Source organism: Orycteropus afer, unplaced genomic scaffold (genome assembly GCF_000298275.1).
Source record: "Orycteropus afer afer isolate SDZICR_OR568_19922 unplaced genomic scaffold, OryAfe1.0 scaffold00045, whole genome shotgun sequence".
NCBI classification, from domain to species: domain Eukaryota; kingdom Metazoa; phylum Chordata; class Mammalia; order Tubulidentata; family Orycteropodidae; genus Orycteropus; species Orycteropus afer.
The window spans coordinates 7059256-7083991 of NW_006921632.1; the positions used below are offsets into that span (position 1 = coordinate 7059256).

Genomic DNA, 24736 nt, shown 5'->3' on the forward strand with positions numbered 1-24736 from the left:
TAAAGCTCTTCAGATGTGACTCTTACCCTATCTTGTGCCCACTGACACTCATCATGGTGAGTCTCCTGTGTATTGTGTCATTTGGCCTGGGGAACACATCTCAGGTGTGGGTTGCCTTCCACAGGTGTTCTGTGACAATGGGTTTTGGAGACATTCCTAAGTGTTAGTTTCATGTTTGTGAAGGGACTTGTGGGTTTTATGAGTTCTGGAACAACTCTTATTTTAGTTGATCTGTTCAGAATTTCCTTACCAAATGGATAGAGCAAATTCCACAACCACAGCTTTGGAGAGTGATATATATCATTTCTCCCAATGCTGTTGTTATTTGCCATCGAGTCGGCCTCGACTCATAGCGACCCCTCCTTGGGTTTCCAAGGCAATATCACTATGGAAGTAGGAATGCCCAACCTTCCTTCCGAGGAGTGGCTGGTGGGTTTGAACCGCCAGCCTTCTGGCTAGCAGTCAAGTGCCTTAGGCACTATGCTACCAGAGCTCCTTTTCTCCCAATATAATGGTTAAAAAAGAATTAAATTAATAGTAAACATTTCAGAAGAAATTATACTAACAACTTATAATGGACTCGTAGTTTTATTTTTTCACACAATGCCAGTCCATCCTTTTTCACTTTACAGTTGAGGAAAATTAAGTCTAAAAAAAAGTTAAATGATTTGTGTTGAGATCTAGTGCATCTAAGGCAGAGCCAAACCTGAAAATTGAATCTACTTGTTATTAAAATATATATTTGATGTAGATGGTGATGGATGTGAATTCAAAGGAAAATCTGTTCTTCTTTTTGTTAACTATTAATTTTCGCTTTATGATCCAAGTGCCTAGAAATTAATTGATTTACCAAGCCTGATCCTAATCTGTGTTTCATGATATGAAGTATTTTGGTGATGTTAATTCTTTCATGCTCAAACAGCAAAATTAAAACACTGATTCTCTTAGGATACTTCTAGTAGAGACATTGGCAGATTCTGGCTTGGCAGATCTTTTGTCAACAATTTCCTCTTGTCCTTCTTTCTTTTAAATCATGCAGTCTGATCACAAATACTGAAAGCTTCTTAAAGACTGCTGCCACATCTTAAGATTCCTTTGGTTAGCAAAACACTCGCCATGTTCATTATACATAAACTCAAAACCAAACCCATTGCTGTTGAGTCCATTCCCACTCACAGTGACCCGTTCAATAAATATCTATTGATTTGGCAGTTTGTTAGTTGTTATTTTCCTCTTAACATTTTTTAAATGTGAAGTTTTCAGGAGTTTACTTCTTTTCTAGGTTTTTATGGAGAGCATACAAAATGGAGGTGTTTCATATTCATTTATCTAATTTAAAGGAAATGATAATGATTTATTTTGTGTTCTCTTTGCAGAACAGAGTGTTCTGAGAGTCAACACAAAGTAGAAAAAAGCCTTAAGCTGAAGGTACAGTATATTATTTACACTGAAGGAGCTTGTGTGTGGAATAGAAAGCGCTGACAGCTCAAATGGATCCCATGGAACTGAGAAATGTCAACATCGAACCTGATGATGAGAGCAGCAGTGGAGAAAGTATTGAAGACAGCTATACTGGGATGGGAAATTCAGAGAAGGCAGCAATGAGCAGGTATGGGGTTAAAAGTCATCAGATCCCAATGGAAAACTGAGAGAGGTTTATAGAAGTGGAAAACAAGGGTCTTAACCAGAAGAATTGGGATAGTATCTATTTCAGATAGAATATTAATCTATTTTAGATAACAATGAATCTGATATGAACACATGGACTCACTGATCCTAAAATACAATGCCAATCTTTTGTGTGACTAATTTACAATTGAGATTATAAAGTCTTCATCCCATTAAGTTTAAATTATGTTAGCCCTTGGATTGTTCTTTCTCAGATGTCCTTTAAATATAGCTTTGAATGTCTTTTAAATGTTTCCGCATCTCTAGTGTTCTGTAATGACTCTTCTCTTTGAAAGTGTCCTGTAAGCAAAGTCATTCATTACTGTCATGGCTTCACCTACCAACTCTATGCTATATTTTTGGCCCGTTAGACTTCTCAACTGAGTTCTAGACTATTATATCTGTCTACTGTACATCTCTATGGGATGACTTACATGTCTAAATTACCTCATATATAAAGTCAAACATGTAATGTCTAATATTGAACCATCATTCCCTTCAAAACCTTCTCCTCCTCCAGTAATCCCCACCCTGGTGAATACAGGCAGCAACCCAGCTTACTAAGGTCTGATTTATGGACAACTCTTACTTGCCTTTAATGTTATGTGAATTTGCCCTCATTCTGAAATGATTGAACCAATCCCTAGTCACAGCAAATTATATCACAATCACCTTTACTTGCTGCACATGCAGCTTTTAAATCACTGGCAAGACTTCAAGTTTTTCTTGTACTAAAGTAAGGCTAAATGAAAACTTTATGCACCTGTTCCAACTCACCTACAAATTCCGCTTAAAAAGTTAAAGACACAGTTAGTAACCGTCTCATTTGGCAACTGCCTATAGTCACCACTATCATTCAACCAAACCACTTAGGAGTCAACTTTGAGTCATCCCTTTCCCCTAGTCACACATGCAGTAGTCAGCTATCTCTAACTGGTTCTATCTTATTAACATTTCAAGTCCACCCTCTCCTTATTAAACAGTCTATTCATAATGGAAAGAGTAAGATGCTTTTGTGAAGCTTCTGGAGCACTCGTGTTGTTGTTGTGTGCCATTGAGTCGGCCCTGACTCATAGCAACCTCTCCTTGGGTTGCCAAGGCAGTATCACTATGGAAGTAGATTGCCCAATCTTTCTTCCGAGGAGTGGCTGGTGGGTTTGAATCGCCAGCCTTCTGGTTAGCAGTCAAGCGCCTTAGGCATTATGCTACCAGAGCTCCATAGTGACCTACATTTTAATTCCTCACTTAAAAACTGCTCATCATTTTGTAATTTTGTAGTCACTCAACAAGATGAGATTTGTCTTTATTTGGCTTACATTGATTCTTTAATGTAAATCGTTGAGAAATTTGACATGATGCATTAATTTGAAATCATTGTATTTATGTTTTTAATATATGCTGGGTTTGATACCAAAACATTTAAGATACTAGGGACATTTCTTATATATGTTGTATAGTCTTGTCGTGTTTTATGATTAAAACTCATGACAAAATAAGAACATAAAAATGCTGCTAAAAAGAAAATAATCTGTTTACTTATACATTTAAAACATTTTTTAAGTGTGGAATATAAGATTCTGGTTTATTTATTAAAGTAAAAAAAATAGGATGTTGGACATTTCTGAGTTTAAATTTCAGATGGCCCTTTTGTTTTTATAGACCTTGGGCCCCATTTAGGCTTTATTTTATCCTATTGTCTCAGTTTTTAGTTATGAACATTATGTCCCAGTTTTCACGTGGCAAATATATTTACTGTTGTTGTTGTTGTTGTTATGTGCCGTCGAGTCAAGCCCGACTCATAGCGACCCCTCCTTGGGTTTCCGAGGCAGTATCACTATGGAAGTAGGATTACCCAACCTTCCTTCTGAGATATATTTACTACGAACTATTAAATAAAGCACAAAGCGGGGGTGGGGGTATTGAAGCTAGAAGACGGAAGCATGTGAGGGCCTTATGTTATCATATTTCTCTTATAAGAATATTTTAATTATTTCTATGAGAAATATGGGGAAAATCCCTAGAAATATTCCTAATGTGCAGACTGTGAGAACTCCTTGAGTTCTAGAAGAATACACAAACTGTTTTGGCTTTATCCATTGCTTGTATCTACAGCTTATATTGTTCTCTGTTCTTAAAAAGTAACTCTTTTGTACCTCTTCTTCACCAGATTATTTGAAAAATTATCTCCTATTATTAAAGATACTTTGTATAGATCTCAGTACTATCCTATAATAATTATTTTCTGATTTTGATTTCTAAGGGCTATTTTAATAAACTCCCTCCACTTATTTAAATTTACTCTTTCATTCAAGAAATGTCCTAAAAATTGCAATTTATCTAATGAGAAAGCAGGAGCTCTGGTAGCGTAGTGCCTAAAGCACTTGACTACTAACCAGAAGGCTGGTGGTTCAAACCCACCAGCCACTCCTCAAAAGGAAGTTGGGGCAATCTTCTTCCTTAGTGATACTGCCTTGGAAACCCAAGGAGGAGTTGCTATGAGCCGGGTCCGACTCAACAGCACATAACAACAACAACAATGAGAAAGCACCATTAAAAAGCATGCATAGTTGAACATTTCATTTAATGAAATGAAGCCTTTTTAGTATTTTCCAGTGTTGAAATTACTGTGTGGCATTGGATTCATTAGCCAATGCTTTTGGGAAATGTGGCTGCTACCAGGTCAATAACCATAAAACTCCTAGCATATATAGTATAGGACAATCAGGGCAGGCACCTATGACCCAGCTATGCAGCTTCTAGCCTATGCTTAAATAGATCATAATCCCAAGGTGCTGATGATAGTGACATTTTTAAATCCCTCTCTCAACTCTTCCACAAATTCATTGAATTTCCTTGATATTTTTCTTAGTTGCATTTATTATCTGATAACCTAGGAATATTTTCAGAGTAATTAAAACACACACACACAAAACCAACCAAACACAGCATAGAGCTACCATTGAACTACAGCAAGGGATGTGTATTAAAAGATGGAGTAAAAAAAATGAACAAATAACCAACTACAGTGGTATTTGTATCCCTTGAACTCTGCGGTCCTCTGGAACACCTCAGACTTGGAGTCAGGTGAGTGTGGGCACATGACTTCTCTTCTCTGAGCCACAGTTCCTCATTGTTAGAGGAAGGCATGAAGCTACTCTCACAGAGTTGTTCTGAACATCATGAGCTGAGGCTTACAGTGTCTGGCACATGGTAGGCACTTAATAAGTGTTGAATTCTTAAATCACATGATTCTAGTGTAGTAAGTTGGGAAAACTCACTTACAGTCAGGATTCTGTACCCTTTCTTTGGAAGGGTCCTAAATAGGGACAAAACTATCTCATTATTTTTGTTTTTCCTCCCCCAATGCAGTTACTTAGATCATCTGAGACATAAATAGTATTTGAGCATTTACTTAGTTGTTTTGACTTTCTTATTTTCCTTTGTGTGTATGTGTGTTTAGTCAATTTGCTAATGAAGATGCTGAAAGTCAGAAATTCCTGACAAATGGATTTTTGGGGAAAAAGAAGCTGGCAGAGTATGATGATGAACATGTAAGTTAATCTATGCTTTTAGGCAGTAAACAGGCCTTGAGGGTATCTGTTCTACCTAGGTCTCTGTGGGAAAACAATGTGACTGAAATTTTCCAAGCCTTGATCAGCACATTCTCTGTTTATTCAGGCCCTTACTGGAATAAGGGCTTGTTTTTCCTGTTCACCATATGGCTGCATAAATCATTTATGAATTTTATTTGTTTTTTTGGAGAAATCATTCAAAACTAAATGTAATCTGCGATCATACATGCTTTCTTTTCTTTGTGTTATTCAGCCTGTGTTTTGTACTCAGACCCCTGCTGAAACCAAGCACTGCATTCCATTGAAAGTTACATACTTTTATTGAGCTTGAATTATGGCTTTTAGTCATTATAACTTTTCTCTTAGTCTTTAGTTCGGGATTGTTATCTCCTACTGTAAAGATAAATTTGAGAGTGAGAATAATCTAAAACAAAAAGGTTCTTCTTTTGGCAAATGTTTGCTTATGATGTATCCCTTTTTCTTCAAGCATCCTGGAACCACCTCCTTTGGAATGTCTTCATTCAACCTGAGTAATGCCATCATGGGCAGTGGAATCTTGGGCTTGTCCTATGCCATGGCCAACACTGGAATCATACTTTTTATGTAAGTGAATATACATCCGGTGATAAAGCACATGCATACCTAGTATTCTTCAATTAACAATACAAAGTTTGATCTTGGTGAACAGAAATGTGCTAAGAATGTATTTACAAATTTGTCTTGCATTTTGATAAAATATGGGAAACCTAAGTTAGTACAATCAGAGCAGTCCTATAACAGTACTTGTTCAACTATCTCTAATCAAGCAGAATGTTTATACGCTCATCAGCCATAGTTCTCAAGCAGCTCTACCACTCCATGAGAACCATTTTACTTAGCTGCTCATTGTTCAGTGAGTGCTTAAAAATAAGTTGAGATTTACTACTGAAAAAGATCTTTCTCAGAAGCAAAGCTGATTCTGTCACATTTTTAGGATAAAGATCCCATCCTTAAACTGGCCTAAAGAGCCATGCATGCCCTGGCCCCATCTCATGCTCCATTCCCTATGCCCTTGTATGTCAGGCTCACTGGCCTTCTCTGCATCTCATGAAGGTGCCATGTTCCTTTCTACCACAGGACCTTTGCACATGATTTTACCCTCTGCTTGGAACCCTCTTCTATTTTGTCATAGTTTGGTAAACTCCTCATAGCTCAGTCTTCACCTCAGTGCTTCCTTCTCTGGCCTCTATGACTGGGACAGATCGTCTTATTATGCACTCACTAACAGGAGCTCTGGTAGCATAGTGCCTAAGGCACTTGACTGCTCACCAGAAGGCTGGCGGTTCAAACCCACCAGCCACTCCTCGGAAGGAAGGTTGGGCAATCCTACTTCCGCAGTGATACTGCCTCGGAAACCCAAGGAGGGGTCGCTATGAGTTGGGGCCGACTCGACGGCAAACAACAACACAGTTGTAACGCTAGTGCATTTGTCTGATTGTTTTGTTTAATGTTTATCTAAGCTAAAATCTCCAGAGAGTGAGCCATTGCCTGTTTTCACTACATGTCTGTATCCTCAGGACCTAGTACAGTGCTAGGCATAGGGAATATTTGCCAAGCAACTGAAGCTTTCTGCTAAACCTGTGTACTTTAACCATACTTGGTCTAATGCTATCTAAGAGTACCAGCGTCATGTAGCTGACCTGTAGGACAGAATCCTCATCTGTGACAGACAGCCACAGATGCTTACATGTATTACATACAGCTTGGCATTTTCCAAGACACAGTTGGCAGCAGGGGAATTTTTCACAAGAATAAAATCTAATGTTAGTCAGGCATCAGTGTTAATGCAGAGAAAGTTAAATAACTGTCTAAGAATGCAACATTTATATTATATACACTATTTATATTCTAAGCATCACATATGATTAGATAATCACATAGCTATTTGATGGCTCATGATCAGGGCTATAAATATTTATATTGTGTGAGTGAAATAATAAATGTTTTGTGGTTTGATTGAACTGTTTTATGTATAATAGTCTTTAGCTTAATGAGTTTTTGTATTAATTTTACTTTTCTAAGCCATATTTCAAATAAAGGATTTTTTAAAAAGTTATTTGAATCTTAATGTCTAGAGATACATTCACACATATTTTTGTGCACGTTTGTCATGTACAATACTTTGAAGACAAAATGACTGCCTATTTCTTATTAATTAGACATAGTGTTTGCCATCGAGTCAATTCGGACTCTTAGTGATCCCCATTTGGTTTCCGAGGTGGTAAATCTCTGCAAAAGTGGATTGCCCCATCTTCCTTTCATGGAACAGCTGGTGGGTTTGAACCGCCAACTTTCTGAATAGCAGTGAAATGCCTTAGGCACTACACCACCAGAACTCCTTTTACATTAATTTTACTTTTATAAGCCATATTTCAAATAAATGAGTATTTTTTAAAAAGGAAAATTATCTAAATCTTAATGGCTAGAGATAAAACTCAAAAAAAAAACTTACTGCCATCCAGTTGATTCTGACTCATAGCGACCCCCATTGGGTTCCTGAGGTGGTAAATCTTTGGTAGATTGCCCAGTCCTCCTTCCACAGAGTAGTTGGTGGGTTTGAACTGCCAACCTTCTGGTTAGCAGTCAAATGCTTCAGACACTACACCACCAGACCTCCTTATAGAGATAAATTCATGTATATTTTTGCATACTTTTGTAATGTACAATACCTTGAAGACAAAATGACTGCCTACTCCTTATTAATTACAAATACTATTACAATTATTTAGGAAGTTATTATAAATCTCTGATAATTCTACTTTTAAAACCAAGGGCCTCATTTAAGGCCTATAAACATCTAGCAGGTTAATTTTGCTAAAGCAATTGAATCACTAAACATCGTGGGGTATGTTGTGTGTGCCTATGTAGCACAGACTGGATTCAGCTATCTCTCTTCATTCGGAGCAAGCGACACAATATTTGGTTGGTTTTATTTTTAGTATTTTCTATCAAAGCAAATATTCATTTAGAATATAGAGATGTTTTATATTTTTCAGGGAATTAAATGATATAAACTGATTTATAAAATTCTTAAAAACAGGTACATTCATAAGGAAAAACATATGAATAAGTCATTGACTAGACATGTGGAAAATAAAAGCACTATATAACTAATGTAGTTATACTGAGTAGCAATAATTCATGGTCCCAAATGTGTATTGACTTCATCAGGAATTACCAAAGAATTACATCAATTGTGGGGAAAACGTTTATTTAGTATGCTCTCAGAGTGTAAAATAGACAAAGAATAATTTATCCTTTTTTAAAATTTCAGGAAAAGTTTAGTTTTGGACCTTCATTTACTATGTAGATGCTTCTATCCACACCACTGCACGCCAGTTCGGTTTTGGGGAACACTGATCACTCATGTCATGTGCAACAATACACAGAAACAAATCATACGTACATGTGAACAGGTAGAGGGTCCTGAAACTAGACATCACTCTTTCTGGATACAAAAAAAAGAATTTTCTGGTACCCTGTGCTTGCTTTCTCTGCTTTCTCAATTACACACACCATTGGCTAAGCCTCTGGTTCACAAGATACTTTGGCATCTAATAGGATCAGTAGTAAATCAGATGCCGTTGAGTCAACTTTGAATCATGATGACCCATGTGTGTCAGAGTAGAACTGTGCTCCATAGAGTTTTCAAAGTCCAGTTTTTAGAAACTAGATCACTAGGCCTTTCTTCCAAGGTGCTTCTGAGGATTAGGGTAGCGTCTGAGTGCATTAACTGTTTGCACCACAATGAAGCTTGAAAACGGAGTTTAAACATTATATATTTTTACTTCTTTATATCTAGATTGTGGATTAAGGTTTAGTCAAGATATTGAATAGACTTTCAATTCTTAATGTTTATGTGACTATCATGCAAATATGATGTATCTACTGAGTGAATAGGTGTAGCAGAGAGCTAATTTTGCTAAATATTTAGCATCTAAATTTTGAATCAGATTTTACAGCTGGGTAATTCTAGTCTAAATATGCTTTAGAAATTCAGGTAGTCAAATTTGACTCAAAAAATATAGCAAATTCCAGTCTGGACATTACAGGGTATGTATGGCATTCTGAAAAGTCTTTTTCAGCTTTCCAAAACTCACATACATTTGGAAAGTTAACTATCAGAAAGATCAAGGTGATCATTTATTGTGATATTTAATATTATTTTGCCTTATTTATTATGGAAACTTTATTTTCTGCTCTCTTTTCTCTTTGCAGAATCATGCTGCTTGCTGTGGCAATATTGTCACTCTATTCAGTTCATCTTTTATTAAAGACAGCCAAGGAAGGAGGTATGTTGCCCCTAAGTCCAAGACATTCAATTTTGATTTTTACAAAAAGGTACTTTGATCTATAGCTCCATAACATTATTCTGATGTTAGCCAATTTCACATTTCCTTTTTTTCTCACCCCAGTGATGTGATCTCTCAATATTTTTAGTAATTTGGGCAAGTGAGAAATGAGTGAAAGTCAATTGGCTCAGGTTTATGCCAAATAGGAAAAAAAGAGATTTTTGGTAGATGATGTTGTTGTTATGTGCCGTGGAGTCACAATTTTGACACACTACATGAAACTAAAATAAATGAAGTCATTACTTTTAGTTTAGAGAACATTTTCATATATTTATTAGTGTTTAAGGTTACATTCAGGAGCTCTGGTGGTGTAGTGCCTAAGGCATTTGACTGCTAACCAGAAAGCTGGTTGTTCAAACCCACCAGCCACTCCTTGGAAGGAAGGTTGGACAATCTACTTCTTTAGTGATACCGCCTCGGAAACCCAAGGAGGGGTCGCTATGAGTCAGATCTGACTCGATGGCAGTGTGTTGGGGTTTTTTTGGTAAGGTTACATTTTGGGGGTTTATAATTTGTGTATGGATTTTATGTCTCTGTTTGAGACTATAGTATAGACTTAAATTATGTAAATGTTTTTGGCATTAAAATAATTCTTTTAACAAGGGTATTTTTTTCTTTGATTGTAGGCTCTTTAATTTATGAAAAATTAGGGGAAAAGGCATTTGGATGGCCTGGAAAAATTGGAGCCTTTGTGTCCATTACAATGCAGAACATTGGAGGTAAGGGGATTTGGCTTTCTTGGACTTCTTAAGTTCCCAATGTTCAATAAATAAGAAAATCTTATGGCCATGAATAAGGGCTTTACAAACAGAAAAATAGCTACCTTATAGGTCTTAAATTTAAAACATAGTTTTGCTGTCATCCCTCCTTAATTAAAAAGTAACGGTAACAGAGAATGAAATACCACAAAACCCTACCAAGTGAATTCTAGAATTAAAATATAGAATGAAACCTTTCTTGATTTGTAATGCTCTATACCAAAAACCAAACTGACTTCCACCAAATTGATTCTGACTCATAGTTGCCCTGTAGGATTTCTAAGGCCATAAATCTTTACTGAAGCATATTGCCTCATCTTTCTTCCAGGTAGCAGCTGGTGGGTTTGAACCAACAACCTTTTGGTTAGCAGCCAAATGCCTTAACCACTACACCACCAGAACTCCTTGTAATGCTATATAGGCTTTAATGAATACTTTTAGGATGGAAATATTAGTGCTTGCTTCTGCAATTACCAGCACAGTTGTTTATAAGTATGATTGAATTTCTTTCACAAAACTGAACATTAAGTATCTTATCTGTGGGAAACAGCCAAATGCTGTGGTTCTTAAAGACAACCTTGCACAGAACTAATCTATTAGAAAATGTGTCAAAGTGATCTAAACCACAGATTCCTTAGCTCTACAGAATCTTATAATCCCTACCAGATTATAGGGTAGACCCTTCAAATACATATGTTTAACAGTGCTCCAGATGATATGTTTGTCTACCTTATTCAAACTGATTCTATGATTTAAGATAATATATCTTTGACCGTCAGAACGCATACAGATTCGTATTTCTTAGTGGCTGTCTTCTGCTGCATGGCCCAGACTTCTGCCCACATAGTGACACTTATATCCTCCTCTCCTACCCAGTCCCCAAGACTGCTAGTCTTTTGCTTTTTCTTCTTTCAATGAACAGCACTGTAGTTTCTGAAGCCAGAAATCTGGTGTCAACCCAAACTATTCCTTCTTTCCCTAACCCTGTACATCTAATCAAATACCAAATCCTCTCCACTTTGCCTCTTACTTATCTCCTCAGCCTCTCTTCTCCTTCCATTGTCACTGCCCCAGTTGTGGGGATTGCCACCTCTAGCTTAGGCAGTTGCAGTAGCCTTCTAACCAGTCTCCCTGCTTTGCATTCCCCTTGTCCCACCTCTAATACATCCTCCATATAACTTTCACATTCAAATCTATTCCTGCTTCTTCCATGCATGAAATTCTTTAGCATGTTCTCAAATTTTCAAGATAAATTTAAATTTCTTGGCCTGACACACCTTTTGGAGACCTCTCCTACCCATGCCCATATCTATCTATCTGCCTATCCATCCCCTATGCATCCTGCATCATAGCATAACATTATATGTTCCCCAATGGTATAAATTTAATATTTGAAAAATCCTCTGTGCCTTCTTTGCATACGTAATTTCATCCCCTTGAATGTCTTTTAATGATGCTGCAACTCGAGCGCACATGCATGTGTATACACATGTACATGCCACTTCTCTCTCTTTCTCTTCACTGTGGTTTATTCCTTCCATAGGCTGTTAGGTTCAGTTCCTCTGGAATCCTTTGCCCCTCTTTGTATGCATCTGGTATGTTACCTTTTTTTTTTTTTTTTTAAAGGTATTTTAAAACCTTTGATGTAGAGAATAGACTTTCAGAGTTTGGTTCACCTGAATCTGAAGCTGTTTCTGCCACTTATAATGTGAAACCTTGGAAAAATCACCTTTACTCCTCTGAGTCTTTTTCTATCCATGAAAATGAGAATAATACCCTATATTACATGGTCATTGAGAGGTTTAAATAAGATAACATATGGCACATGATAAGGGCTCAGTACATGCTTCCTTTCTCCTATTCTCACCTTCAATATCCATGTCTCTGGAGCCCTCCTGATTATTTTTATAATTACAAAGCCAATATTAACTATGAAAACTAAAACATTTATAAATACATAAATTACAAACCCAAAAAAACCCAAACCCACTGCCATCATGTTGATTTCAACTCATAGTGACCCTCATTGGGTTTCCAAGGCAGTAAATCTTTACAGTAGATTGCCTCATCTTTCTTCTGCAGAGTGGCTGGTGGGTTTAAACCACCAGCCTTCTGGTTAGCAGTCAAATGCCTAGGCACCATCAAAAAAATAACTACTCCAGGTTTTCCTCTATGCCTAATTTCACAAGTATATTATTATTATTAAAATTGGATAATCTTGTAATACTAGTTTTCAGCTTTCTTTTTTTCATTTAACAATATACCTTAAAAGCATTTATATGTAATTCTTTTTAACAACCGTAGAGTTTTATTTTGTACAAATGTACCATGACTGATTTAATAAATCCCTTATCATGAACAGTTGAATTGTTTCCAATGTTTTACTATTAAAAACAACACGCAATGAATTAACTTGCACAGACATCTTGCAAGAGGACAGCCCCTTTTGACACATAAACTCACCAAGCTTTACCTAGGATTTCTGGAATGGAGCAATTCCTTTAGTAATCTTTCTCCAACTACACATGCTCCTGATAATGGAAAGTTGATAAGCAGATAAATAAAATCCAACCCTCTCTTGGTGATTTGCACTTATTTCTTTTCACATTTTTATATATCAAGACTATAGTCCCTGGTAGAATTTTGCAGTCATAATAGGGTTGTCCCATTCATTTTACTAGGTTGGGGCCACAAGCAAATAAGCTCCCTCCATCCTCCACCAAATAGATTTTTTCTATTTGATTCACATTTTCAAGATGAAACTGAGCAAGCAATTCTTATGATCATCTCACAGTTGATCTAATTTACTTCTTTTGACAATTAAAATAACCGTACACAGCATTTTTTCCTTGAACCCAAATATGTGAGCCATTACTATGGTTTAAAACAATGGAATAAACTACAAAGTGGTCTCTTAATCAAATCACATACACATAAGAAACGTGGTTCACAATTGTGAGATGAAATTTCGTAATACCACTCTGAAAATATTCTCACTTTAGTTACTCTATATGGTTAGGGGTTATTTTGGAATAAGGAACTTTACTTGTATTTCTGTACTTAGCTGTTCCACATTTAGAACATTTAATTTTCTCAACCCCTTGGAAAATTAACATTTACCACAGATGTTTTAACATTAGCTGGATGATGTTGACATTACCCAGACAGGTCTAGATCATTCTGAATTTTAGAAGACCAAACACATTAACACTGGTGACATCACTGCAAGCCAGCAATTAATAGCTCTAAAATTGAATGGGACCTCACTGAGCCAGTTAATCAGAACTATCTCCTGTTTACTCTCTGTAAGATTTAACTTTAGCCAAGGTCTTTGTAAAGATTAACCAAATAATGTGTACAGAACAGAGACCAGGTATTGTAAAAAATAAAATAAAATCATTTTCCTTTGACAATAGATAAGAAGCACTAGCTCAAAAGTCAGGGAATGTATTTCAGGTATGGTTTGTCAGTTTTGAGCTGTGTGATCTTGGATATGTCATTTAATGTCTCTGAAGATTTATAACCCCAGCTGTGGAGTGAGGATAATGACATACACCTTTTCATCTCACGGGGCTTTTCAGATGATCCAATCAAATGATCCAATGAAATGATGTGAACAACTAAGCAGTGTAGGGAATTATAATCAGCATTATAACTTTTGTTTGAAGTTAATACTTTTAAAACATTTGTTGTTGTTATCAGTTGCCATTGAGTCAAAATTCCAATTCATGGCTATCTATTTTAAATGTCTTCTAGCAAAAAATCACCATAAGAGTATAGTACACACGTAAAGATCTATGTAAAACTTGTTGGTTTTTAATTGAGTCTTTTGACCATGTGTCACGTAAAAAATTAATATTTGACTTCACTGGAAGAATGGACTTAGAGAAGGGTGTTGCATAAATCCCTAAAGTTGTAGGTAAGTTGTATGTCATGCATATGGATAAATATATTTTTCTAGAGAGAAAGTTTATAGATTTTATCAGATTTTCAGCAGAGTGCGTGATCAAACATATAGCACTTATCTAAATCAGTTGCCATTAAGTTGGTTCCAACTCATGGGGACCTCATGTGTGTCAGTAGAATCAGATTCCACAGGGTTTTCAGTGGCTGATGTTTTAAATGTAGCATACCACGCCCTTCCTCCCAGTCACCACCCGGTGGATTCCAATCTCTAAACTTTCAGTTAGCAGCTGAGCATGTTAACCATTTGTACCATCCAGGGACTCAATCACTGTTCTAGAAGCTCAAAAATTCTACCACTTTGGATAATTCTTATTTGTCTAAAGTTGAGGGTAGGATATAGAGATAAAACCTAATTAGCAAACGGTAGGGTGCGGGAAGCTGTTATCTCCTATATTCTTCAATCAATCCAAGATGATGGCACTTTACACAGTAAGCTGTCTGAGACATTGTGTGCTCCTCAGGGAGATCACAGAGAACTTGACTAACACCCATTTGGGCAAAGCCAGAGTGACCTTCAGTCTTCTCAGTTCTGCCTTTTAACTGTGGCCTCTCTCTCTGGACCATGCCTTTTGTTGCCAAACCCTTGCCCAAGTTACACCAAAACAAGCACTCTCAATATGATTTATGACTAATGATGGTAAAACTTTGAAACTAGCTTCCCTGAAAACCACAGAGTTGGACTTAACACAAACCAAACAAACAAAAAATGTTGCTGTTGAGTCAATTCTGCCTCACGGTGACCCTATGTGTTACAGAGTAGAACTGCAATATAGAGTTTTATTGGATTCTGATCTTTACGAAAGCAGATTGTTAGATTTTTTCTTCCACGGTGCCACTGGGCGTGTTTGAACTACGAACCTTTAGGTTAGTAAAGGAGCACAAACCATTTGCACTGTCTCAAACTCACTGCCATGGAGTCAATTCTGACTCATAGAAACCCTCATTGGGTTCCAAGGTGGTAAATCTTTACTCAAGTAGATTGCCCCATCTTCCTTCCACAGAGCAGCTGGTGGGTTTGAACTGGCAACCTTCCGGTTAGCAGTCAAATGCCTTTGGCACTATGCCAACAGAGCTCCTAGGCATCTTCTATTTAACACAGAAATAGCCTTAATGCTGTTAACAAAGGTCCACATGCAAGAATCAGAAGACCAAATGTCTATTTTTGAAAGAACTTGGAAGTGCAAAATATACAATGATCTTTCTTTCCATTTGAGTGATTTGATGCTCATCTTACTGAGAAGAAAAGATTTCCTGAATGTCATGACTTCTTGTAACTTAGATGTTCATTTAGTGCTAAGCATACTTAACTGTCACGTTTTCCTTTTTAGCTATGTCAAGCTACCTCTTTATCATTAAATACGAACTACCTGAAGTAATCAGAGCATTCATGGGACTTGAAGAAAATACTGGGTATGTCTTATGTTCTCTATAGATCAATTCATTCATTTTACTTGGCCTTTCTGATCCTAATAGCTTTCTCTCTCTTTCTCTTCTAGAGAATGGTACCTCAATGGCAACTACCTCGTCATATTTGTGTCTCTAGGAATTATTCTTCCACTTTCGCTCCTTAAAAATTTAGGTACAGTCATCTTTTTTTTTTTAACTGAAAGTATTTTTTATTTGCGTTTCATATTGAAATAGGTAAGTTGATTGTAGATGCCATATTCACCTTCCAGAACTTTTCTGCTAACTCCTAGGTTACCTTGGTTATACCAGTGGATTTTCTCTTACCTGCATGGTGTTTTTTGTCAGTGTGGTAAGTGATTTATTGACATGATCCTTGTAGCTTCCTTCATGCAGCATGAGGTGCTTTTAGTGGCTGACTTAGTGCCTTCATCTTTGTTCAGGCTCTTTAATAGCATGAAGTAGTTCTGACATCACAAGCCATTTTCTTGTGTTCTCATTTGAAATGTGAAGAGAGTAATCATGAGTTTAAAAATAGTTGAGGTAGAATGTCAAGGCTGGTGCTAATGATAGGTTCTAGGCACCCTGGGTATATATTTGGAAAGAAATGAAAATTTCAAGTAGGAACATGACAATAGTGCAGTAGTTAGAGGGTGGAAACAGGAGGGAAGAGTCCCATAAGATAAGTGAGTAGGGTATTAAAAAAAATACTAGTTACTGTTGAGTTGACTCCAACTCATGGTGACCCAATGTGTGCCAAGTAGAACTGTCCTCCCTGGGGTATTAAGTGGCTAATTTTCAGAAGTATATCACCAGTTCTTCCTTCTGAGGTGCCTCTTGAATAGGCTCTGTAGTTAGCCATCTCTGCATGAATGAACCATCTCTTAAATGTCCTACTCATGAAGAGAAGGCAGCCACAGTGGATTAAAGAAAAAAGGCTTACTCTTCCCCCAAAAAGGTTGGCAGCTTCTTGCAATATTATGGATGGCAAGATTAAAACATTTTCCCAAAGAAGCAAAGAGGGAGGGAGGAATGCTGTTTTAATAATTGACCATTATTATTTTTGATGACTCATGTCATCATTAGTTTGAAGAAATATAAGATTTGCAATGTTGCAAGAAAATGGTTGTCTTTCTCACAGAAGAGTATAGAAGAGGATTGGGATGGATTCATACAAAACACTTGTCCTGCTGACTCTAGGGCCCTGGTAGTTCCAACCCTGCTGTTCCTTTCCTTAGAACAGAGGCTAGAGGAAGAGTTTTCTGTTATACTTTAGTCTAAAAGGAATCCTAAGTAGAGTTTTCTCTGTTCTGAATAAGCCACAATACAGATTTGTTTAATTGTTTTTTCCTCCAAGGACTGAGTTTTTTTGTTTTTTTAATGACTGGCTTTAGGTGATTTACAAGAAGTTCCAAATACCCTGCCCTCTGCCTCTTCTGGATCACAGTGTTGGAAATATGACATTTAACAATACACTTCCGATGCATGTGGTGATGTTACCCAATAACTCTGAGAGTACTGGAGTAAACTTCATGATGGATTACACTCACCGGAATCCTACAGGGATGGATGAGAACCAGGCCAAGGGCTCTCTTCATGGCAGTGGAGTAGAATATGAAGCTCATAATGATGACAAGTGTCAACCAAAATATTTTGTGTTCAACTCTCGGGTGAGTAAAATTATAAGCCTCTATGAGTCGGGGCCAACTTGACGGCACATAACAACAACAACAACAACAACAAGGGAGTCTAATAATGTGGCCTCTGAGCTTTTATTTCATAAGCTGAGATGGCTTGGAGTTACCATCTGTGCTGGAATGCTGAATATGTGGTGTTGTCTTTGTTTTTCAGACGGCCTATGCAATTCCTATCCTAGCATTTGCTTTTGTATGCCACCCTGAGGTTCTTCCCATCTACAGTGAACTTAAAGAGTAAGATAGCCATCACTTTAGCATTCTAATTTGCTTTCAAAATGTGCTCGTATGTTCAAAGGTGCTTTATGCAGAAGCATGGTTTATAGCTTTCTCTTGGGAGAAACTTGTGCTACAGCTACTCATCAATGATGTGCTTTAACCAATATGGTATGAACAAGCACACTCAGCGTACTGCCTTTCTGCTTCCTTCTCTCCTGTTCCTTTAGGCTAGGATATGGTTCAGAGAAGGTGGAGGAGGAGCTCACAGCAATAATAGTTTTTGCAGGTATAGGGGATTTGAATTTTGGTGGGAAGAAGTGATGTCACCAGAACCTCAAATTATCACATCCATGAAGACAAATAATTAGGGTTAGAGTGACCTTATCCAAGCTACTGATGTTACTTGTGGTCACGTCCTAACCCTTGTCTGGAAGGCATTTACCACGACAGATGGGTCAACATATGCCTTCTTGTCTGATCTCTGCAAGGAAGCCATTTGCTAGACAATCTTGTTTCTTCTACCTGCTAGTCCATGATTCATTAATAATCTTTTCCCTTCAAGGTTGTTGACATCTACCTGGGGGCAAAATGTGGTTTGGGCCCATCTGACACAGCTTCCTTGTGTACCCTTTTGGGAAGGTGTCATACTGTAATTCTCAACTCCTTTAACCCTGTCAATAACCCCAGTCTTCATTCTTACTACATAGCAATAACTTTCCCCATCAATTCTAATTTACCTCATAAATTTTTGTGGAATACTTTCAATTATTTTGATGCATTTGGTTTACTTTGAAAACACTGGTAGCGGTTACTCTAGATGACTGACCTCAAGTAACTGCTGTCCTCTAGGACACTGTCCTGGTGACAATATCACGCTTCCCATAGTCTGAACTCCTTGATGTAGTGTTATGCTGATGCTTTTAGGTTCTTTCCCTCATTATACTTATCCCACCATGAAATGCAAAATTTTTGTCCCTTAGGAGCCAGTTTGATATTTATGTTAATTTCATTCTTAACTATTCAGTGCACCAGCTTACTTATTGACAAGAAAAAAACTGTTTCTCTTCTAGGGAAATAATTGTTCCTAAAACAGAAGTAGTGGTTAAGAAAAATAAAAACAAGTCCTCCATAGTTCTCTAAGACAAATTTAAATCAGCTATAAGTTTATGCAATAGTATTAATGAGCAACACAGACATAAATTCTTTCATTATTCAATTTTAGTTTTAAAAGGTAGTATTTTCATAAATTGAAGAACAAAAACAAAGCTGTATTCTTTCCTTTTCAGTCGGTCCCGAAGGAAAATGCAAACAGTGTCAAACATCTCCATCACTGGGATGCTCATCATGTACCTGCTTGCTGCCCTCTTTGGTTATCTAACCTTCTATGGTAGGTCTCTGCCAAAGTCGCTCAAGTTCTGCAAATCCTGGTTAGACTGACCATTAACAAGGGTAGCTGTAATTCTTTTCATTACCTTCTATACGCAGCAGGATCTAAAGATGATATATGCTCAATTAATATGCTATTTTAGCCTTGTCACTTGATCTAAGGAAATGGAGTCTGAACCAGCCTGCCTAACAGGTTCCAACAATTTGTGAATTCACACGTATTTATGAAACAATGTCTCTCAGATTATCTTCCATCAAGGATAGATGGTATTTCTTTGGCTTGATTCCTAGTCCATCTCAGTATAGGAGCAATGAGAGTGAATAAAATTGCATGCTGCAAAACATTTTGGTAGAATAGCCAACTACCAGACAAAGGGTAGAAAAAGTACAAAAGCTTCAAGTTTGAACTTACTTCTTATTTATCAGTTAAGTAATATCTGGGGAGATTGGGGCATTAGGCAAATTTTTTGTTTTAACTATTCTCTTCTAAGAAAAGACAATCCCCTTACTCACTGCTGTTGAGTTGGTCCTGACTCGTAGAGACCCCTCCTTGGGTTTCTGAGGTGGTATCTTTATGGAAGTAGATTGCCCAATCTTCCTTCTGAGGAGTGGCTGGTGGGTTTGAACCACCATCCTTCTGGTTAGCAGTCAAATGCCTTAGGCACTATGCTACCAGATCTTTTTTTTTTTTTTTTGGTTTTTGGTTAGATCTTGAAATTTGTTACCCTCCTCTATGCTCTGGCTACAATAGATTGTGCCTGAAACATTTTACCTAAGGCATCTTAACAGTACACAAAAGAACTAGGGTCATTATTCCTTTCCCTGAAGCATGGCCCTATGAGACAAATGTCTGGGAGTCAAACATTGATCTGACAGCACATGGTCCCACTACTCAGTATATCAACATAACCTATTTAATGTATAAATCTCTAACTTCTTGATTTTTTTTTTCTCTGACTGGCTTAGTATATTAAATTGATTACATGACAAGTTGGAGGGGAAAGGTGGAGGGCAAAAGACCACTTGCATCCATTTTATTCTACTTTGACTTTTAAGCAAGCACTTGCTTTAGATTGGGCATTAACTCCTTTCTGGTTATGGTTAATAAAATCCAGGGTCAATACCATTGAAGTTATTTTCATCTCCTTTACCTGTTCTTATTGCTTTTTTACAGTGTAAGTTTACACATCAAATAAGGTTCCCATTTGACAACTTCTACACAAATTGTTCAGTGACATTAGTTATATTTTCCACAGTGTCAACATTCTCTTTAATTGCATATTGGTTATTCTCTTTCAAACTCTAGTTTCCCTGCCCCTTTATCTTCTAATCTTTACATGTAATTGTTGACTCTATGGTCTCATATAGATGCTTTTTTTAATGAAGTCCTATACTCACAGGCAATATCCTTTATTTTGTGTGCCAATCTGTTATTTCATTAATCGGTGACCTCAGGATAGTTTTGAGTCAAGGTTCTTATGCTCATTTTCTCAGAGTGATAATCTCAGGGAGTCCTTTTCTAAACTGTTTCATTAAGTTTATACTTTTTTAAAATTTGAGTTTTGTTCTTCATTTTTCTATCATTCTGTCACCAGCCACTCCTCAGTAGGAAGGTTGGGCAATCTACTTCCGTAGTGATACCACCTTGGAAACCCAAGGAGGGGTTGCTATGAGTCAGATCCGACTCGACAGCAGTGTGTTGCATTGTTGTTGTTCTGTCGGGGTTCATCTATTGTGGGCCTGATTAGAACGGTTGGTAGTGGTAGCCAGGCACCATTTAGTTCTTCTGGTCTCAGGGGAGATGATGCTGTGGCTCATGTAGGCTATCAGCAGCCCTGTAGACTACTTTCTTCACTGAGACTTTGGTTTCCTTCTTCCTTTTTGTCTGATTTTGAAGGGAAATCAAACTACTTCTGATAACTTAGTTATCTTAGTATCTTAATGCTTCTGATTTCTTAGCATCTCCTTGTTGTTTGTATCTGGAATCCTGAATGGATGTATTTTTGAGGAGGGCAATATCTTAATCTTACAGAAATATTCATGGAAAGATCCTATCAAATCATTGCAATTCAGCCTTTCAAGTTCCTTATAGTTATTCTGATGAGTTTTATACTACAAGCAAAAATCTGAAGAAGTCCAAAAGCATCTGTTTCTGTGTTATGATGGAGTCATAATTATTGCACTTGAAAGAACTGTAGACATCATTTGTCTTAGGGTTTCCATACTGAGTTTGGAGAACTTACATCAGGGTTTGCTAGGCAGGTGGGAGCAGGGGTGGTAGGATCTGAGTGACAAGCTGATGGGGTTTAGATCTTTCACTCTCTTCAGCTAGAGCACCTCAGCCTCCCAGATGTTTTTTGATGCTCTGTATAGCAGAGACAGATTTATCACAGTGCAAATGAACTAATGACATACCTTTCCAATGTTATATTAGCTCCTGAAAGTGTATAATCTTCAAGGACCCTTTATTCATTGAAACAAATGTCAAATAACTAATAAACTCAGAGACAGGATAAGAATGGAATGTCTCAATTCCCAGACCTGGGTCTTTTCCATTGCACTGTACTTCCTTAGTAAAATGTTGCCATTGTTAATCAGTGCCAACTTGATAACCACTTCCCACCTGTCTATCTCATTGTAGTGATATGCACATTACTGTGATGCTGGAAGCTATGTCACTGGTATTTCAAATACCAGCAGGGTCATCCATGGTGGGCAGGTTTCAGTGGGGCTTCCAAACTATGATAGACTGGGAAGAAAGGCCTGATGATCTACTTGTGAAAAGTATCCAATGAAAACCCTATGGATCACAACAGAATGTTGTCAGATAGAGTTGGAAGATGAGCCTCCTAGGTTGGAAGGCTCTCAAAATTATCCCACCCCACAGCCATTGACTTGATTCTGACTCTGACTCTATAGGACAGAGTAGGACTGCCTCAGAGGCTTTCCAAGGCTGTAAATCTTTACGGAAGCAGACTGCCTTATCTTTTTCCTGCAGAGCAACTGGTGGGTTTGAACCACCGACCTTTTCATTAGTAGCCAAATGCATTACCATTGCACCACCAGAGCTCCTTCAAAATATACCAAAACCAAAAAACAAACTCACTGCCGTTGAGTTGGATCCGACTCATAGCAACCCCTCCTTGGGTTTCCGAGGCAGTATCACTACAGAAGTAGATTGCCCAACCTTCCTTCCGAGGAGTGCCTGATGGGTTTGAACCGCCAGCCTTCTGGTTAGCAGTCACATGCCTTAGGCACTATGACCCATACCAAAAGGCACAGGACTGGGCTACATTGTATCTGGGGTCGTAATGAGTCATAGCCAACTTGAAACGTCAAGTGAATTCATTCCTTTCTTTCCTATTTGCAGGAGAAGTTGAAGATGAATTACTTCATGCTTACAGTAAAGTGTACACATTTGACACTCCTCTCCTCATGGTACGCCTGGCGGTCCTTGTGGCAGTTACTCTAACTGTGCCCATTGTCCTGTTCCCAGTAAGTACATAGCGCTTTGGTGAAAGAAATCTGCATGACCCTGTAGATTGGTACATATATTCTGGCCTAATGTGCAATTAATTATGAGTTTTCTGTTGCAATGGCTGAGAAAATTATTATTTTTGTAGAACATTTTGGAGCCACTTAAAATTTACCATTTAATATGTAGGTATAACAAGTATTTTAGCTGTTAAGTATTTTGAAGGAGAAAAATAATGAGATTTATTTTTATACTGAAATTCAAAAAGCAGACCTGAAGCTCCTATCTAATGGATTAGGGAAAGAATAGAGGTTCATACAACTTCTGCAATGTGGAGGCCAAAACCACATTAACTTTCACATCGTATTTCATTTTTTTTCCAGTTTGTTGTGTTGCAGTAACCTCCAGAGTCAACCTCATTTACTCTGACTCCCTGAAGTCTAATAAGAAGGGGAATCATGTTAAGCCAATTTCAATAAATTACATACTAGAACCAAATGTCTCAAAAAAATAGTTACGTTATCCATCACATATCTCCTCCACCCCCAAAAACTGACACAGCCCCTGCCAGACTCTTACTGAGATGGCCCCTTCTTGGCATTTGCCTCTGGTGTCAGTTTGTTTTGGGATCACAGAGTAGGACTGGCGGTGGAGACTCTAGCTGCATGAGCTAAAACCACCACCTATGGATAAACATAGGCCTTCATCTTCCTGCCAACTCTTTGCCTTTCATAAACACTGAATTTACTCATTCATTTTGGGAGGGAGGGTGAATAAACAACACAGCAAACAGCACTACCCCGTACAGAATGTTCCATAGCGGGCCGAGCATTTGAGGGCAACTTATATAATGACACCATGGTCACTTTAAATGCAGTTGTGTGCTGAACGTTGTTTTTGGGGGGTGAGGGGGCACATTCCTTTTTCATGAGTGCATGAAATCCGATCTTTGTTACTGTGGTGGCTAATATTTTACTTTCAAATAATGTCTTGCCTCTAATATGTCTATAAGTATTTTGCATGGCACCCATATAGCTTTAGCCTAAAATCAGCTCCATTTTGGGTACAAGGCAGAAAGCAGATGTACACAGAAGGTGTATTATAGGGTAGTGTTTCCAACCAACAAGCTCCACTGATAAAACAATATTTGGACCCTTCCTTTTGTATATAAAGATAAGACTGACTGATACAATAGGCACTCATTTCTTTGTTGAATCAAAGCATTTTATTAAAGAAATCCATTATGTGCTCTGTAGTGGCTTATCAGAAGCCCCAAATAGAGTACTGGTAAATTATAGTTTCACAAGATTGAAGGACTTGGCAGTGGTCACAGCTAGTTGGTAACAGTTGAACTCATGCAGTGCTCATGTCATGACACTGGTGGCTGCAGTCATGATAATAACAGTGAGCCTTTTTCATTTATTGACAAAGATTTCACCTCAACATTAAAAGTCTACATCTCCCTGTATAAATTCTTCCCCTGCATGACAGATAAAGTACTTGTAAATGTGACCTTCAGGAACAGCAATGGTTTGTAACAGCGCCCATGAAATGCCCATTAGAACCAAAATAGAAGGAGCCCTGGTGGCACAATGATTAACTGCTTGGCTGCTAACCGAAAGGTTAGTGGTTCAAACCCAGTGGCTTCATGGGAGAAAGACCTAGTGATCTACTCTCGTAAACTTTGTGAGACAGTTCTGTTCTATCACATGGGGTCACGATAAGTTGAAATCAACTGATGGTACCTAGCAATAACTGAAAGGAGCTCTGGTAGTATAGTGGTTAAGGCATTTGGCTGCTAACCAAAGGGTCAGTGGTTCAAACCCAACAACTGTTCTGCAGAAGACAGATGGGGCAGTCTGCTTCCATAAAGATTTGCAGCCTAGGAAATCCAGTGGGGGTCGCTATGAGTCAGAATTGACTCCATGGCAGTGAATTTGATCTTTTTTAACAATTAAAACCCATAGCAATCGAGTCAATTCTGACTTGTAGCACCCCTATGGGACAGAGTAGAACTTCCCCATAGGGTTTCCAAGGCTGTAAATCTTTACGGAAGCAGATTGCCACATCTTTCTCCCACAGAGCAACTGTGAGTTCGAACTGAGTTCGTACCGCCAATTTTTCAGTTAGCTGCTTAGTGCTTAACCACTGCACCACCAAGGCTCCTTCTAATAACAATAGGACCAAACTGGACCATTAGAAC

The 24736-nt window shown here is 37.8% G+C and overlaps 1 protein-coding gene across 1 annotated transcript in view; it reads left to right on the forward strand.

Annotated features, from left to right (window-relative positions):
* Positions 1-1490: 1490 nt before the first annotated feature.
* Positions 1491-24736, forward strand: part of SLC38A4 (solute carrier family 38 member 4) — a 34091-nt gene continuing 10845 nt past the window's right edge. The window contains exons 1-12 of the mRNA XM_007937908.2: positions 1491-1609; positions 5129-5219; positions 5728-5843; positions 9498-9571; positions 10258-10350; positions 15684-15765; positions 15852-15934; positions 16053-16111; positions 17154-17429; positions 17611-17690; positions 18959-19059; positions 22429-22553. Coding sequence (XP_007936099.1) covers positions 1491-1609; positions 5129-5219; positions 5728-5843; positions 9498-9571; positions 10258-10350; positions 15684-15765; positions 15852-15934; positions 16053-16111; positions 17154-17429; positions 17611-17690; positions 18959-19059; positions 22429-22553 — 1299 coding nt within the window. The remainder of the gene's footprint in view (positions 1610-5128; positions 5220-5727; positions 5844-9497; positions 9572-10257; positions 10351-15683; positions 15766-15851; positions 15935-16052; positions 16112-17153; positions 17430-17610; positions 17691-18958; positions 19060-22428; positions 22554-24736) is intronic.